Here is an 18,738-nt window from a genome sequence, read left to right on the forward strand (position 1 = left end):
AAGCACATAAAGAACAAGTTTTGGCACAGGGTTAATTTGTTTGGCCAGACAGACAGATACACAGGCATACAAACACACAGACATACACACAGTCATTCCCGGTCCGTACCCTCACTCGTAGTCCGGCGCGCAGGTGTCAAGGCCAAAGTGTAGATAAACAGGTAAAGGTAGACTAGAGTGCGACAGCCTGACATACACGTCAGGACGGAGACAATTACCCACATTTCATTGACACGCTCTAACAAAACCGGCGACAAACAAACAAACAAACAAACAAGCACGCACGCACGCACGCACACACACACACACACATACACACAGATAGATAGATACAGATAGATATTTATTGACCACAAATGCACATATAACAAACAATATACCTTGAAACATAAATATAATTTGCAGTCCATAACACTTAAAAGCAGTTTAAAACCTTATGGTGTGTAGTTAAACCTTTACCATTGGATTTATTTATTTACAAATAACATATATATTTACCTCTTCCGTCACTCCTTAGAAGTAATACAAAGTCTGTTACTCCCAAGTAGGCACATAAAATCAACTATTGTAATTGTATAAAAGGTAGCACCGTTCTTATTAATCTATAAAACTTTATGATTATATACCCAATTATTTGGTATACTGTTAATTGACTAAGAATATGTTAACAGGATTTCATAAGAAATCTTTGGCACTTCGTTAACATTCATTAGCATCAGTTGTTGCCACGAGTCAAAGCGATACAAGTCACGTATTGGTTGGGTATGAGGACATGATTCTACCACGTGCAGCTCCGTTTGTACAGCACCGCACGTGCATACTCTCTCTTCTACAGGGATGCGACCTCTACCTCTCCTGTTCCACCTTCCCGTCTCTGTTGCCAGACTGTGCCCACATACACGAAGTTTGGTGAATAAGACTCTATGTATTACATTGACACATCTAACACGGTATACATCATGGATCTCTAGGCTTGGGTTCAGAGACATATATTATCCTACGTGAGGTGGTGGATTCTAATATAGATTGCTTCACTTCTTCCATTCCCGCACTGAGATCATTTTTAACATTAAAAATGAGATCGTTTACAAACCGACTAGTGGGTGTATTTGTTGCCAAAACAAGCTTCACCGTGTATAGCCAAGGGTCGTCTACCATATCCCTTCTTTCCATTCAGGCTTTCTAAAATAGTTACGTTGCCTGTGGGTCACGAGTGCTCTCAAGTGGGGCATACCCAGTTCCACATAACATACCTCGTTGCATGTAGACATGCGCACACCTAAAAGCTGTTTTATACCCCAGTTGTATAGCCTCACAATCGGTTTCAAATTTGCGTTCATCCACGATTCGCATCCGTATAATATTGTGAACATCAAGGCTGCTTCGAATAATCTCTTTTTAACATAAAATGGGGTGTCTACATTCTTTTTCGCAAATGATACGAATTTAAGCAAATGGCACATTTTAGATTGAGCGTGTGCAGCAACAGATGAAGAGATCGACCCATCACTCGTAAAAAGACTGCCCAAGTATCACACCACTCTACGCTTAGTCCATCCACCAGAAACGGTCCACGATCTTCATCATTAACATTTATAGGGAATTTTTTTTTTTTTTTATTTACTACCACACACACACACACACACACACTCTCTCTCTCTCTCTCTCTCTCTCTCTACCGTCCTGCTTCCCATAAATAACTTACCTTTGGGTCAACAAATCCACACCAAAAAAGCAAAGAATAATGTAATGAGTTCCAAGTCAACGGTTTGAAAACAGTCATGAAATTGATAAGACATGAATTCCCACTATGAAAAGACCACTCTATTCGATCATTGATCCAGGCTGAAGCACAATACATGCAACACTGGTAGGAACACGGCACGTGCATTATGGATGTGTTTCATATTTCATACGATATTCATTGGGACTCTTCAAAAATTTAACCTTGTTGATCCCCTTATTTCCTGAAACGTACTCTACCTTCTCACCACTCTCCCCTTCACCACACTTCCTTTCTTCGGTTAATCCATGTCATTCGATCTACCCTGTGCGTCAGCCAGCGTACCGTCACAAAGAGCCATAGTTTCCCTCCTTAAAATACCTATATGAGCATGCCGTGACAGAGTTTACCGCCCAGTTCATCGTGATTCATCGCAGGTGTCCATTACTTATAAACGTAAAAACTGTTTCCATGCTACTATACGATAAAAAATGTCACCCCTTTCTAGAAAACCCGTGGTCTCCTCTGTTACTTTATTACTTCACGCATGTCATTTGTTCCTTTCCCATTCCGTGTTTGGCTGTCCATGCGGAAAGACAAATCAAGCACAACACTCTCAATTCGCATAGTTGTAGCTGTTTTCGTGCTGCAGTTATTAAACACTTTTTGCCACTTAGAACTTGAAGGTTGGAGTGTGTTATTTCTCTGTTCTCGTGACCCATGGGTATTAAGGCCGTACATAAATACATCTTTATACATATTTGTACAGTTAAATGTTAGTATTTCACACCGCATGATACTTCTCCTCGCATGCCCTCCCAATACCTGGTGTTTAAGCTTACGAGTTAGTACATTGTAAGGCACAATGGGGAGCGGAGACTTGAACAAACACCCCAAGTAACAAGTAAGTAACAATATCATACGCTTGGAGCCTCGAGCGTGCAGAATATATACACGTAAATAAATGAAATACACTAAGTGTTGTGAGGGGAGGATGAGGAATGAGGCACGTCAGCTACAATAAAGAATTTGTTGCTGCCCTCAAACTTAATTTTACGGGACATTTTACGTTCAAGAGTGAAAATCGAAGGGCACGTGTGATGAATCCTTACCTCCCTTGCCGCCACGCCCATCCCGTCCAGCTGGGGCGGTTCCAGCGGGAAGGAGAACGCAGGTCATGAGATTCATTTACCTGTAAGGAAAATGCAAGACATATTAGAGAAAGAATAACTGGTAACAAAACTGGCGTACAATAACAGTTAATTACTAAAGCGAAAACGAGCGAAAACAAGCTTAATCATTCAGTTACCTGAAAAGTGACGTACCTCCAACTTGAAAGGGAATCTCTCACATCAAAGCAGCACAGCCTCTCAGTTAAGACGAACTTTTATTTTTTTCCATTTATTTTTTCAATCGTGCATGAAAGTGTTATGTTACCCAACGAGCCATGACTCGTGTGTGTGTGTGTGTGTGTGTGTGTGTGTGTGTGTGTGTGTGTGTGTGTGTGTGTAATTCACTGTTTGTTTGATCTGCTGCAGTCTCTGACGAGACAGCCAGACGTTACCCTACGGAACGAGCTCAGAGCTCATTGTTTCCGATCTTCGGATAGGCCTGAGACCAGGCACACACCACATACCGGGACAACAAAGTCACAACTCCTCGATTTACATCCCGTACCTACTCACTGCTAGGTGAACAGGGGCTACACGTGAAAGGAGACACACCCAAATATCTCCACCCAGCCGGGGAATCGAACCCCGGTCATCTGGCTTGTGAAGCCAGCGCTCTAACCACTGAGCTACCGTGTGTGTGTGTGTGTGTGTGTGTGTGTGTGTGTGTGTGTGTGTGTGTGTGTGTGTGGTGTGGTGTGTGGCCTCGGCACTACCACCAATATCAATTGTCCAACATTTGGCGGTCAACGACCAAATAATTCACTTTTGGAAAGGAACAAAAAACGAAACGAGCCTCACATTGTAGGACTGCCTCTAATTTTTACAAGTAGTCGCGATACTTGGTAGTTCTGTTTCCAAGGGATGCAGAATTTTAGATACTAATGCTTGCAACACAACTATCTGCCAAAATATATGTACAATAAAACAACAAAGGTCATAGCGAAAGTAAAGAAAGGAATACGTAGCAGATTATCACCAGAAGAGTCCGTGCTGTTTCAATGAAAAAAAAAAAAAAAAAAAACCCGAGGACGTTCATGATAGCGAATCACATTATATAAGACATGGCATTCAGATACAAGCCATTCATTCAGATGACAAAGATGACAGTTATTCATACAGATGACCAACACGCATCACATAAAAACACCGATGGAAACTTACACGAGGTTTGGTAATTACACTGAACCAATGAAACTCTCATCTTGTGTAACATTCAATCTATGACAGAAAGCACAACTAAATAGGTAATTGTGAGCCTTTGTTATCTACCTATTTCACATGGAATTTCCCGATATATATATATATATATATATATATATATATATATATATATATATATATATATATATATATATATATATATATATATATATATATATATATATATATATGGAATCCGATATATATATATATATATATATATATATATATATATATATATATATATATATATATATATATATATATATATATATATATATATATACCTCTTATAACACGCCTCCAGGCCCAAGACGGGGGAACGCGCTCAGCACCTTGCTACTACTGCTACTGCTGCTCTTGACACTACTGTTCCTGCAACTATTGTTGCTCCTTCTGCGACTTTTATTGTTGCTATTTCTGATGCTACTCCTGCTAACGCCGCTTATGCTGCCGTTTGGCTGTTGTAAGAGTACTATATCACGTGGTGCAGTGGAACCATCCTGTCCACGGTCCGAGTGTAGGTTGGGCTTCCTCACTCGGGGCAACAGTTTCCTAGCGGATGGGCTGAGATAGGAGGTACCCCAAAAAGTATTCCCTTTAGCCTATAAATTCCCGTGTAAACCCCACATGGTATAGATAAAAAATATATAAAAAAAACATTATATTATATGTGTACAGTTTTCATCACGTCCCAGATCTAAACATGCCTGGAACCATTGACCTCTTCAGCACCTACAATGATTACTTCTTCAAATTATCCCACTGTAAATTTCTAAAAAAAACATTTAAAATTTGAGAACAATGATAACAATGACACCTTTTTATAAGGCTTCCTTCTTACTCACTTAAAAAAAAAAAACTCCCTCCCGCTTTAATAAATTTCAACAAAAGCGTTACCACTAAACGTACCACCGCAAAAAGTATAAATGCTTGCAATCGACCAAAATGCATGCACAAGAACTCAGAGTGCCGTCCTCTAGCTCTCCCTGTGCGCTGTGGCCACTTCCATCACCCACAGCACCTGGCTCTCCCTCTCCCTCTCCCTCTTCCTCTTCCTCTCCCTCCTGCTTCCTCACACTTAGTCATCTACCCTCACACAGTCATCACTTAGCGCAACAGTCACTTCCACAGAACAAACTCAATTACAAGGAACGTTTTCTCGCCTTAAAAAAAAATTAAGTCCTGGCTCAAATGCGTGTTTATGTACATTTTATTTCACCGATTCCAGGATCATAATAAAATAAAGAAAACGAAACTGTCAAGTTCTTTTCTTATGCCAAAGATGTTTTACGAATAAAGGTACGAGGTCGTCTTTCCTTCTTTTCTTCCTTCCTTCCTTCCTTCCTTCTTTCCTTAACCTGAATCTATATCTGTCCTCGTTGGTGGGACAGCATTGCGACTCCTGTCTGTGCCCTATGTTCCTTTATGCTCCTAATCGATATCGCTGTTCAGTGCTTTCCCATGGTACAATTTCATGTTCTTCTATGCTCCAAATTCATGTTGTTGTTGTTCCATGTTTTTATACGTTCGAATCTATGCCGTTTTTCTATGCTTTCACATGGTCCAATCAATGTTCTATGCTCCACAATACTACTACTACTGGTAGCTCAATAATACTCTACTTTTTTTTTTTTTTTTTTTTTTACATTACAAGGGCACTGGCCAAGGGCAAACAAAGTGTTGGAAAAAAAAAATCCCGCTGGTTGCCAGGCCCTGTTAAGAGGAAAGTAGAAAGAGAAAACAAAAATCTAAAAGGAGGGTCCAGTTAACGTAAGAGGTGTCTTGACACTCCTCTTTTGAAAGAGTTTAAGTCATAGGCAGGTGGAAATACAGACGCAGGTAGAGAGTTCCAGAGTTTACCAGTGTAGGGAATGAAGGAGTGAAGATACTGGTTAACTCTTGCATTAGGAAGATGGACAGAATAGGGATGAGAAGAAGTAGAGAGTCTTGTGCAGCGAGGCCGCAGGAGGGGGGAAGGCATGCACACTGCTCTACAGTACTCGCTCTCCAAAAGTTTCATTACCAACGAACATATGAATCCAATATAGAAAAAACGCAAACACTCTTATTCACTTCTAGAGGTACGTTACCAGTACAGTGAGAGACGTACAACAATGACAGCCGTCCAGTGTTCTATTAAGACGATAACTGTCCTGCGTATGTACGTACTTGTTCCAGTTTCCTTGATTCAGTTTCTCCCCTACTACTCACCTGTTTTAATTGCTATTTGTGTTTGTTAGTCGATTAAATTTGGAGTGGTATATGAAGATTTAAGAACGTTGCGATATGCTATGTAGGATTAAATATTAACCAAGTGTTCCCAAGTAATGAACGAGTCATTTGTACTCACTCGTACTTCTGGTAAATTATCTAATTAATTAATGTCCATATTTGAATGGTCAGCAAATATTGTTTGATGATAAAGAACAATACTGAGATGTGATTATCTTTAAGATGCTTCATTTTCATCCAATCTGACTCTTCATTAATCTTGTATATCAAAGGAGTGAAAATTAATGCCCCACTCACGTAAATGTTACTTTACGATTGGCAAGTGAGGTGATCTAATCCCCTCACACTCTCTCATTATCTTGACCTTCATTGCCTGGATCACCTTTGTATCACTTCACTTCCCCGTTCTTATATACCACAAATCCTTCCATTCGCTAACCCAATGGTTCCTTTCACATAGCATTGCTGTCAGAAGCAACTGGACAGACATGAAGGACTCTCAAACAACGCAAATTCTTTCTTCCATTAGAGAACACATATCGTAAGAAAATATTCATATACTCTATTCGACATGCAACTCTTTCTTCATTTAATCAGGCTAACTTTTCACACATAAAGGTCATTCGTCGTACATGAGAAATACAGTGCTAGGAGCCACTCGCAGTGCACTGGTCACATCAATACACATTAATATTGCAGCCCAAGGCACCTGGGCGTGGTGCCACCAGCCGGGTGACCAACAAACACAAGCTCATACACTCGCAACGAAATAAACACTTAATGATACCATGAGGAGGACAACGGCTGCAGCTTGCCTACAAAGACTACAGGCCTACAGCCACAAATTTTCCCCTTGTTCTGCCATTTGTTTTTTTTTTTTTGTTTTTTATCATTTATCATGTTCTCCACTCGCGTGAAATCGTAATGACGAAAGGTAGGCTAAATCTCCGCATCTTCAAATGCATTAATACACCAGCCCTCAGCACCACCTCTGCCTGAACCCTCTGCGCGTCTACAAGCTGCGGCACACCGAGATCTTGATTAATGAGCTAATTATGCCACCTGCGATGAACTTGCCTCGCCTGCTAGCCAACAGTGTGTGTGTGTGTGTGTGTGTGTGTGTGTGTGTGTGTGTGTGTGTGTGTGTGTGTGTGTGTGTGTGTGTGTGTGTGTGTGTGTGTGTGTGTTTTTCACTGTTTGATCTGCTGCAGTCTCTGACGAGACAGCCAGACGTTACCCTACGGAACGAGCTCAGAGCTCATTATTTCCGATCTTCGGATAGGCCTGAGACCAGGCACACATCACACACCGGGACAACAAGGTCACAACTCGATTTACATCCCGTACCTACTCACTGCTAGGTGAACAGGGGCTACACGTGAAAGGAGACACACCCAAATATCTCCACCCGGCCAGGGAATGGAACCCTAGTCCTCGTGTGTGTGTGTGTGTGTGTGTGTGTGTGTGTGTGTGTGTGTGTGTGTGTGTGTGTGTGTGTGTGTGTGTGTGTGTGTGTGTGTGTGTGTGTGTGTGTGTGTGTGTGTGTGTGTGTGTGTGTTTTCACCTGGTCAGATCAGCCCAGCAAGTTCCTATCATCGTCAGAGACAGACAATAGAAAAATGGTCAGGACTAACTAATTATGATCCCGTTACAACACAATTAATATGGGTAATAATTTTAAATTCATATATTTCTGACTTAGACCAAATAGACCAAATCTGAGCTCAGGCATTACATACAAATTTGCTATTCTAATACAGCTCAACACATCCACACACAAAAATCTAATATATAATGTACAAAACTTTAACCATACAGTGTCCTTACATATTGACTGTATGGTGTTTTAAATATTTTTTTTTTTTGGAAGTGGAATTTGAGCGAACTCTCTCTCTCTCTCTCTCTCTCTCTCTCTCTCTCTCTCTCTCTCTCTCTCTCTCAATTATACACAAAAAAAAAATCATTCAGTCAATCAATCAGCCAACAGCCACGTCATGTCACCCGCCTTCCTGTACAGAGTGTGCCAACATACTGCCTGCCCATGTGCGTGTCTGCATTTACCTTTCTATTCTGCAGAGAGCGATTAAATGTTTGCTGCTGTACCAGCTCACCCTAAGCTCTGTGTACGCCCACAGTTCTTTTCTTGCATTATTGCTGTGAGCCAAATGCATTATCACTTCCCATTTAAGTTTAAGATTAATTTTGTAGAAGCTATTAAAACTAATTACGTGAAAATAGAGGATCAAATGGGAAAGCAATGGGATGGTACGGATGTGAAGGAAAGAAAAGGGAAGAGAATGTTAAGGAAAAGGAAGGGAAAGGGAGAGGAGGAAAGGTAAAAAGGAATGCAAAGGAAAGGAAAGATAACAAAAGGAAAGGAAAGGGAATAGAAAGGACTGGCTAAAACGTTAAGAGAAAAAATGAAAGTGAAGAGAGAGAGAGAGAGAGAGAGAGAGAGAGAGAGAGAGAGAGAGAGAGAGAGAGAGAGAGAGAGAGAGAGAGAGAGAGAGAGAGAGAGAGAGAGAGAGAGAGAGAGAGAGAGAGTGTGTGTGTGTGTGTGTGTGTGTGTGTGTGTGTGTGTGTGTGTGTGTGTGTGTGTGTGTGTGTGTGTGTGTGTGTGTGTGAGAGAGAGAGAGAGAGAGAGAGAGAGAGAGAGAGAGAGAGAGAGAGAGAGAGAGAGAGAGAGAGAGAGAGAGAGAGAGAGAGAGAGAGAGAGAGAGAGAGAGAGAGAGTGTGTGTGTGTGTGTGTGTGTGTGTGTGTGTGTGTGTGTGTGTGTGTGTGTGTGTGTGTGTGTGGTGTGTGTGTGTGTGTGTGTGTGTGTGTGTGTGTGTGTGTGTGTGTGTGTGTGTGTGTGTGTGTGTGTGTGTGTGTGTGTGTGTGTCAGAATACAACTACGACGAAAGAATAGTAGTTATGGTGACGATGATAGTGCTGGTGGTGGTAGGGATGGAGGTGGCAATGATGGTGGTGATGATGGCAGTGCTGGTGGTGGTGGTGGTGGTGGTGGTGGAAGAGGAGGGGACCAGCTCAGTGAGGCGTCAAGTGAGTGGAAGCAATGAAGATGACAGTCCTGACAGGGGATTGAAGAGGGTTGGAGTGACGGGGCCTGAACGGTGCTGCTGTGCGAGGAAGAGGGTGTCGAGAGAGAAATCAATAGGAGATGATAAGAGAGGAGCGGTGGGTGAGGTGTGAAGGAGACGAGTGGATCCCAAAACTTTATTGCTGGACAATTAAAGAGACGAATAAATAAATAAGCATCACCGATAAAATAACAAGCCATCTGAAATGAGAACCCAAACAACGACGAAAATAAAAACAAAACACAAAGGCGGTTGGAAAGGTTTTGAAAGGTAATGAAGTAAATAAGGAGGAACGGAAAGAGGAAAGGAGGAAACGACGATCAACAAGAACTTCATTTACTTCTTTCTGTCAATCAAGAGGGACGCAGAGGATAAGCGAGAGAAGGAAAGAGATTAGTGCGAGAAGAGAAAAAGAGGGAAGAAAGTGACATGAGCATTAATTACAGAGAGAGAGAGAGAGAGAGAGAGAGAGAGAGAGAGAGAGAGAGAGAGAGAGAGAGAAAGAGAGAGAGAGCAACCCATAATGTGCTACAGTATTCATGGAAATACAGACCCAACAAGCCGCCTCGTCCCCACGGAGCTGGCTTGGTCCCTAATCCCAGTTAAACTCGTGACCTTCGCCATCACAATGTAACCACCGCCATCGCCACTGTCACCACAGCCGCCACCATCACTACTACTATTAGCATCACCCCCTTGCCATCAGGACGACCACAACATTCTCCAACACTACCTCATGCTGCTGTTGCTACTACTAGTACTACTACTACTACTACTACTTCTACTAGTATTACAACTACTACTACTACTACTATTACAGTTACAACGGCAGTAATCTCTCTATCATTACCATCTTTAACTATTATTGGTACTGCCAATCTTACTACTACTCCTATTATTGTCATTACTAATACAACAGCAACCATCCCTCTAGCAAGACTAACTACTGTTCATAACACTTCACCCCATCACCAAAGTTGCCCACAAGACCGGTACTGGTACTACTACTACTACTATTACTACTACTACTACTACTACTACTACTCCCAAAACTTGAATCTGTAAGAACTTCCTTTGCCACCACTAACAAACAGCAATATTAACTCCACCAGCACTATTAATACCACTACTACATTTTTCTGTGTGTGTGTGTGTGTGTGTGTGTGTGTGTGTGTGTGTGTGTGTGTGTGTGTGTGTGTGTGTGTGTGTGTGTGTGTGTGTGTGTGTGTGTGTGTGTGTGTGTGTGTGTGTGTGTGTGTGTGTGTGTGTGTGTGTGTGTGTGTGTGTGTGTGTGTGTGTGTGTGTGAGTAAAACCTCTCACTCTGTTATCCAACACTGGCCAAGTCATGCTGGTTGAGTGGCAAGAGCGTGGCGAGTGAAGTGGTTACGGAAGTCAGTGAGGGGTGGCTGGGTGGTGATGGAGATGGACTTGGGGGGAGGAGAGGGAGGATTGCAGGGCGCTGAGGAGGACGGCGTGACTCACTGGGGCCTTTGAAAAGTGTCACGAAGGGTCAAGAGCAGCGGCGCGGGTGAGGGTCTGCACTCTCAGGCCATTCGCTAAATATATACTTGGCGACTTAAGGAAGTGTTACTACCCACTGAACGCAAGGCTTGGAAATTGACGAAATATCATATAGCCAAGACCAGTGTATGTGTTGAGCAAGCGTGTAAACAGCATTACAAGCACCAACTCAAATTCAGTTGTCAGACACAGTATATATTGCCGCGACTGGTCTGAAAAGAACTGAAATCTGGCTGGCTTACATTAAATCCAATCCTGCAAAGTGTACATTACGGTGCGATTACACACAAACACACGCAAACACGCACACACACACACACACACACACACACACACACACACACACACACACAAAGTGGCTGGATAGATATGTATACATACATAGATACACTGACAGATCAACAACAGACAGACATGCAGAGAGACAGACTAATCATATATATATATATATATATATATATATATATATATATATATATATATATATATATATATATATATATATATATATATATATATATATATATCAAACATACAAACAATGACTTATCTGTTCTCCCTCCCCCCTCACACACACAAAAAAAAACAATGATTAAAGAATAAATAAACAAGGATACATAAGAAAGATCGAGACAAACACACAGTCATCATTCTACAGACAAACCTCACAGAACGGGTACAAAATTCCTGGAGTAGCGAATGGATACTGAAAAGCACCGACCTAAAATTCACGCACTGATAATAATATTTGAGCTGATGCACGGGTCGCCAATGTGTGTTAATTGACGGGGCTTTGATGTAGCAGGTCAGGTGACGCGCCGTTTGACAAGTGTGTGCCTGATATATCACGGGACAAACATATTTCAAAGGAACTCTTTTCCACCAACATCGTGTGTGTCTCCTGTTTTCGCCAGCGGATATCATTACTGCTGTGAACTTGAGATCCTGATAAATAAGTATGCTGCCTAGTTATATATGTGATTTAATTAATATCTATAGAATTTCAATGTTTGTTCCTCTATCCTCGTTGATGAAAAGATTATCTCAGTTCTGCAGTTTTGATGAGTGATAAGGAGAGCGAGTTGGTGGAGATTGAGTTGCAAGGAAAGCGTGAAGGAAAAGATGCAATGAACAAGAGCAATTGTAGAAGAATTGAGTAAGGTACGTTGCACCTATCCCTGACAACGAAAAGACAAGGAGGAAAAGGAAGATAAAATAAAATAGAAACAAGTCCAACACAAATAAGAACAAGAAAAACAAAAACAAGAAGAAAATGAGAACAGCAGCAGAAAAGGAAATACATATAAAAGACAACGACAACTCAACCTTAGCAGTACGTTAAAGGGCTCAACACAGAGACAAACCTCATTACATTTACCCATCACACTCTCACGCTACACACACACACTCCTCTTAGTTCTCCCACAGCTCGTAACACCCTCGCCACTTTCTCAACACACCATTGCTCTTTGTGAACACTCCTTTACATTCCTCCCCAAATGTTTCGCACTTCTGAAGCCTTCCCCACCCCCAACCTTCGTTCCCTTAGACCCTAATCGCATGACATAATGAACCAAGATGAGAGGAATGATAAAGAAAAGGGTAAGGAAGACATGACACTTAGAGATGAGAGGAAAGGATATGAAGTGCTAAGAGAGACAAAACAAACTATTCTATTGAGTACTGGGGTTAAGGAGGATGAAGGCGGGAAAAGAGTCACAGCGAACATAGAAAATAGAGAAAAAAAGAGTATATGTGATGAAAAAAAAGCGATTTACAGAGAGGCAAACAGAGAAAGAAAGAGTATCCAAGTGTTAAAAGTTGATATATTCAATAGTGAGCGAAGAAGAACAAACAAAGAGGAGTCAATAAGCAAGGAGGAGAAGGGCCCATTGTGGCCGCGTGGAGGTGAGGACGGAGTAACTGGTGCAGGTGTTGACGGGCGCTGGCCAGGCCCTTCACTCCGACACTCGCCTAATTGACTAAAGGCGCCACTTCCATCAGCTTTCTCCTTCTACTCCCCCATCACCAATGTAACTCTCTCTCTCTCTCTCTCTCTCTCTCTCTCTCTCTCTCTCTCTCTCTCTCTCTCTCTCTCTCTCTCTCTCTCACCATATATAAACGTTATTTTTTTCTTATTCTTCATCTCTACAAATTCATTACCTTTTTATTATCTGTTTTTATTTATTCATTATTTTTTTTTACTCTTAAACAAACACATCTTGTTCAATTCCTTTCTTCTTTATCTATAGTAATTTTTTTTTTTCCTTTTCTTCCTCAGTTCCTCCTCCCTGTCTTCCTTCTATCAGTAACTCTTCACTTCTTCCTCATATCTCCGTTCCTATCTAAATATATTTTTACTCCTTTCTCCTTCCATGAGTCTATACCTCTTCTTGTTCACTCCCCTTCCTCCATCCCCCCCACCATCTCTCTCTCTCTCTCTCTCTCTCTCTCTCTCTCTCTCTCTCTCTCTCTCTCTCTCTCTCTCTCTCTCTCTCTCTCTCTCCATTCACAACCTACTACAGCCGTCTACCTGTCATTAACCCTTCAGTACCATGACGTGTTTCTGATTACTATTTGGTGATTTTATGCAGCTTCAGAAACTTATGTGGGATTAAAATAGTGAAGATTGTGGCCATTTATCTTCTGACCTCTAGAGACCCTTCCTTATATAAATGAAATCGTCTAAACATACCCAAAAATTATGGTAAAAATGAGTCCCAGTACTGAAGGGGTTAAGGACATAGAATATAAGCGAAGCTACAAGAAGCCAACAGGCCTACATGTGGCAGTCCCTGTATGAAACATGCCTACCTATTCTTAGCAATAACAACCTATCGAGTCCATTACATTCTTCTACCACTCTATTTGAGAGCCACTTCCTTCCTATCTCTTTATTGGAGCTAAATTTTTCAGTCCTATATTGTTCAGGTGCCTTTTTTTCTATTATATTCCTTATTTTACTTATAATCTTTCAAGCCTTTTTGCTCATTTTCTCTATCTCATCCAACTATTTCCCTCTCTTTCCTCATAAGATTCTGCATATTCTCACTGAGTCCCGTCTACCCATCAGTTTCTTTCCCTTCACGTGCGACCCTCAACCTGCACCACCACCACCACCACCACCACCACCACTTTGTCAGGTAAGTTCGGACCTGCAATCCACACACTCAGGCACCTTGGTCCCTCAGTGCTTATTGTTATGATTGCTCAATACTATTCACACTAAAATTGCCCACCACTTCTAAATCAATCGTTAGCGCAACACGTCCACTGCATTTCCAAGTTCGGTTTAAATTTTAATAATGCCTGCGATTCAACGGTCGATACTCAATATCCACGCCTGGGACGTAATAGAGAAGGCAGTCACAGGTCCCCGTCAGAAGGAACGTACGTCTGTTGGCAAGGCGGCGACCCGATAACCCGAGTCAACATATTTATCCCTTTTCGATAAACGATGACAATGGACACACTCGACCGTGCATTAATAAATCGACTTACACGTGAATGCACAGTGAGGTCGGCAGTTTGGCGCGCTGATTTCCTCCCCTTCGTTTCTGCAGCTCCTTGAATCAGCTATCCTCGCCCCTCATCAAACCCACCGGATGGAGAGATGCTAGGAGGCACGCGTCGAATTCAAACACGCTTCAAGGCGCGTCCACCAATCAATAACGTGTGTGCAATCAATAGCCATGCAATATTGGCACGTGCGTTTCATTCCTTAACATTGAAAGCAGCAAAGTTTCTGCGCAGACGCATCACATGCTGAGTGCCTCAAGGCTGCTGATATGAACTTCAAATATATTTCTAAACTCAAACTCCAAAGTCTGCAAAACAGTGTTAATGAGACAAGGTCAGGTGACTAAGATGTTATGTTCCACACACTAAGCATATCACATCAATTCTGTTTTCCCCACCTACCGTGACTTCAGTCGTTTCAAGAAGAATATCGTCATGTATAAAATAGAACGGGCTTTTTTTTTATGGCAATTATTCCCTTTATATTTGCTTCCTTTTACATACAGGAAGAACAATCTTAGACAGCCTTTCTCCAATTTTTGTCTTTTCCTTCTTGCTGGAAGGTTGCATACATCCAGCCTGTTCCTAAAAAAAAGGTCCTGTCTATGTAATTGCAAATTTTCTTTACTATTATCATTACTATCTATCCTCAACAGGATCTTTAAGCATCTATCAATTTACAACTTTCTATCTGATCACCAGAATGTGTTTCGTCGAGACCGCTCTACTGCACAGAGCCACATTCAGTAAACGAAAAAAATAATAAATGAATAAATAAAAAGAATAAGTAAATGAGAGTCTGAGCTGCAGCGCTAGTGGACGCCGAGGAGTGCAGGTGATAACTGACGTCACCTGAGGAACAATAAATAATGAAATGTCGGTGGGTTCTGCGGCTTTTTTTTTTTTTTTTTTTCTCCACATATTTGTAATGCATTAGAGCCAACAGATCGGTGTCATAGTTCCCTATTAAGTTGAGCTAAGTTGAGTCTCATAACGGAGCTCTACCTCACCGAGTGGAGAAAAGGAGCAGCAGAGGACGTGCGCTTCGCGGCCACAGTTGTCACTGCTCCTCCTCGCTGTCTGAAGACTTGACGCGATCGACCTTTTCAAAAATTAATTTCAATACTGACATCTTTATTTTTTTAAAGAGAATTCAGTTTTTATCCAGACAAATTTCTCGCTTCGTTTCATCCGTCTTATTTCTAGTTAAGAATCAACTAAATATGCAATCCATTATCGACGTGTAACGTAATTACGAAAAAGTTTCTCGCCCACCTTGCTTGGGTTGTTCCTCCCCACACAGTCTCTGCGAATGCACCTGCCGCGCGGTGAACCAGTCCAACAAAGCCTCACAAAGACGATATCTTCTGGCCACATTACTCTTCTGCTAAGGCTGAAAGATGCACAATCGCAAGAAGCAAGATGTGATCATTCAGGTCACTTTTGAGAATCTGTGGTATCATGAAGTTCTTTCGTGAATAACTTCCCATGGGAAATAAATAGGAAACAATAATCAAACCCCTTTCATTCACAACTGATTAATCTCGTGAGGCCACGATCCGTAATAAGTAAGTCAAATGGAAAAAGATTACTTAATATCAAGACGCAACCACATAAAAAAATGACAAATGAATAAACATACAAATAATACATACAAATAATAACAATAACAGCAATAATAATAATAATAATAATAATAATAATAATAATAATAATAATAATAATAATAATAATAATAATTATAATAATAATAATGATACGTAATAATAGTAACAATAAAACTCTTATGAAGCTTTAGTAAAAAAAACTTTTCTTTTACCTTCCTGTATTCATTCATTACTACAATGTTCCTTAGTATGTCTTTATTCCTTACAGCAACCTACGTATAAGTAACAACTATCAACTCTTCCAGCACAGCCTCTACTCACACTGGGATCCATGAGCGTAATGGTAAACCTTTCCTCGCCCAGCAACGGCTAATATGTGCACCACCTAAAAAGACTCGTAGATTTTAAAAAACGTAGCGAGAAAAATACAGGACTGTCTAATTATGTTCTCATGCATAATGCGGAAAGAAAGAGTGCTGAGTTGAGGTGTGTGTGTGTGTGTGTGTGTGTGTGTGTGTGTGTGTGTGTGTGTGTGTGTGTGTGTGTGTGTGTGTGTGTGTGTGTGTGTGTGTGTGTGTGTGTGTCTTTAATGAGTGCATGTGTGGTGGTGATGATGGTAGGGGCGCTGCACTGTCATGGCACTACGATGGACAACAGTCGTGCTGAAAGAATAGTTGTAATTGCCTTGGAAATGCGAGCATTTTCTTTTTTTCTTTAATCTTTTGACAAAGAAACACTAAAAGATTAAATGCAGAGAGAAAAGCATAAAACCACCCTGGAAACTACTGAAAGAACACGAATGAGTCGTCAGTCGAAAACAGGTGGAAGATGAAATATATGTGCCGCCATGTTTAAAACCAACTGGATGGCTGGCTGGTCCGACTGTCCAGTTCCTGCACAATCAAGTATTCGGGAAGGACACTACCCATTTCCTCCCATTTGTCCCCCACCTGCCACTCTCTCTTGTCTCCCTCTCTCCATGCTCCTCCCAACACCACCCAGGCAACCACCCTCTACAACCACCCTCCCTGATCCTGCCACGCCACGCCCAGCAACACAACACAACACAACACAACACAACAACGCAACGCAACGTCTGCCTCCTGTGTTCCGGTGCAGCTCGTTAACAGTGCCGCCCTGCCTCTCGGAACAGGCCACGCGCCACGCCAGGTTGCAACAACTGGACCAGGGACTTCACAGGGCTGAGTCACCGTCGACAAAGTGGCTAGCTTGCTTGATGCTTTAGTGTAGGTGAGTGGATAGTACGCTGCTTCCTATCCCTGCTCGAGTGTGAGGTTTAGGTTCTCCTCTTCAGTGTACGACTCGAAGGGTATGGTAGAGGAAGAAGTGGGAGTGAAAGTAGGTGTAAAAATGTTTGATAAAAAAAAAAAAAAGAATTGTGATATGAAGATATGAAAATGTTCGCAGGTATTGTTATATGAATGATGCCCGTAGGTGAAATGTTGAGAGAGAGAGAGAGAGAGAGAGAGAGAGAGAGAGAGAGAGAGAGAGAGAGAGAGAGAGAGAGAGAGAGAGAGAGAGAGAGAGAGAGAACCCTTTCATGCAATCTTTCACTAACTTCACAGTCCAATAATTTAAGAGCAGCATGTACATCTGTCTGCAAGTATGTGAGTGTGGGTGTGCGTTGCTTGTGTGTGTTGTGCGTGCATGGGACTGCTTGAGCTTTAAACGCTACTCTGTGGTTGGGTGTGTGTGTGTGTGTGTGTGTGTGTGTGTGTGTGTGTGTGTGTGTGTACCCCTGGCCTCAAGCTGACACCCCTGACCTCCCGCTTGACCCTCCCACTCTCCCACCGGTCACGCAACTCTTCCGACTTAACCAAAGAGCCACACTGGACCCGCCAATTATTCTCTATAAATCGCCTAGCGCTTCTAATCAAGAGGCTCCCGGCAAAGAGAAACTCGGAGTGCATCGCCGCGTCGTTCAGCAGACACGTGGCGAGCTTTTCTGATGACACTGTGCTTATTACAGGTACAAAAACCCCTCTCCACCTGACTGTGACTGCCCTTCCTGCCCCTGACAGCCTGCAGACCCTTTCACCGTAACTCTGGATAAGAAATGAGCGTCTTGACATTTTTTTTTTTCGAACTATGTATACAAGGAATTTTTGCTAAGCTGTATACTATTACTATTCATCCGATTACCATTGTTGCTGCTGCTACTACTAATGCTACTACTACTACTACTGCTATTACTATTCATCCGATTACCATTCCTGCTGCTGCTGCTACTACTACTACTACTACTACTACTACTACTACTACCAAAACTAATAATAATAATAATAATAATAATAATAATAATAATAATAATAATAATAGCAATCATAATAATAATACCACCATCATTACCATTATCACTCAAAGCAAACGCAACAATGACGATATATCAATAACAATATAAAAAAACAAGGATAATAACGATAACAATAATTCCAAGTATCTATAGTACTATTTTCATAATAATCAGTAATGCCATTATTACAGTAATGAAAAGTAAACTCTTACAAATGTGTCATTATATCCGTCTATAGTAATTCATCATCATCACCATCATCACCACCATCGCTATAACCATCACCACCACCACCACCATGTTTATCACCTAAACACTTCAAAACACACTACAAAGACTTTCAGACTATCTTCTTCAGGAGTGAT

At 41.5% G+C, this 18,738-nt stretch overlaps 1 protein-coding gene across 2 annotated transcripts in view; it reads right to left on the bottom strand.

Moving 5' to 3' along the window:
* LOC123518877 overlaps positions 1–18,738 on the bottom strand; it is a 175,780-nt gene that overhangs the window by 126,138 nt on the left and 30,904 nt on the right. The window contains exon 3 of one of the 2 annotated variants that reach the window (XM_045279927.1): positions 2,836–2,915. The exons of the other annotated variant lie outside the window; for it this stretch is intronic. Coding sequence (XP_045135862.1) covers positions 2,836–2,911 — 76 coding nt within the window. The 5' untranslated portion in view covers positions 2,912–2,915. The remainder of the gene's footprint in view (positions 1–2,835; positions 2,916–18,738) is intronic. 2 annotated transcript variants of the gene reach the window in all.

This window comes from Portunus trituberculatus, chromosome 44, assembly GCF_017591435.1.
Source record: "Portunus trituberculatus isolate SZX2019 chromosome 44, ASM1759143v1, whole genome shotgun sequence".
NCBI lineage: Eukaryota > Metazoa > Arthropoda > Malacostraca > Decapoda > Portunidae > Portunus > Portunus trituberculatus.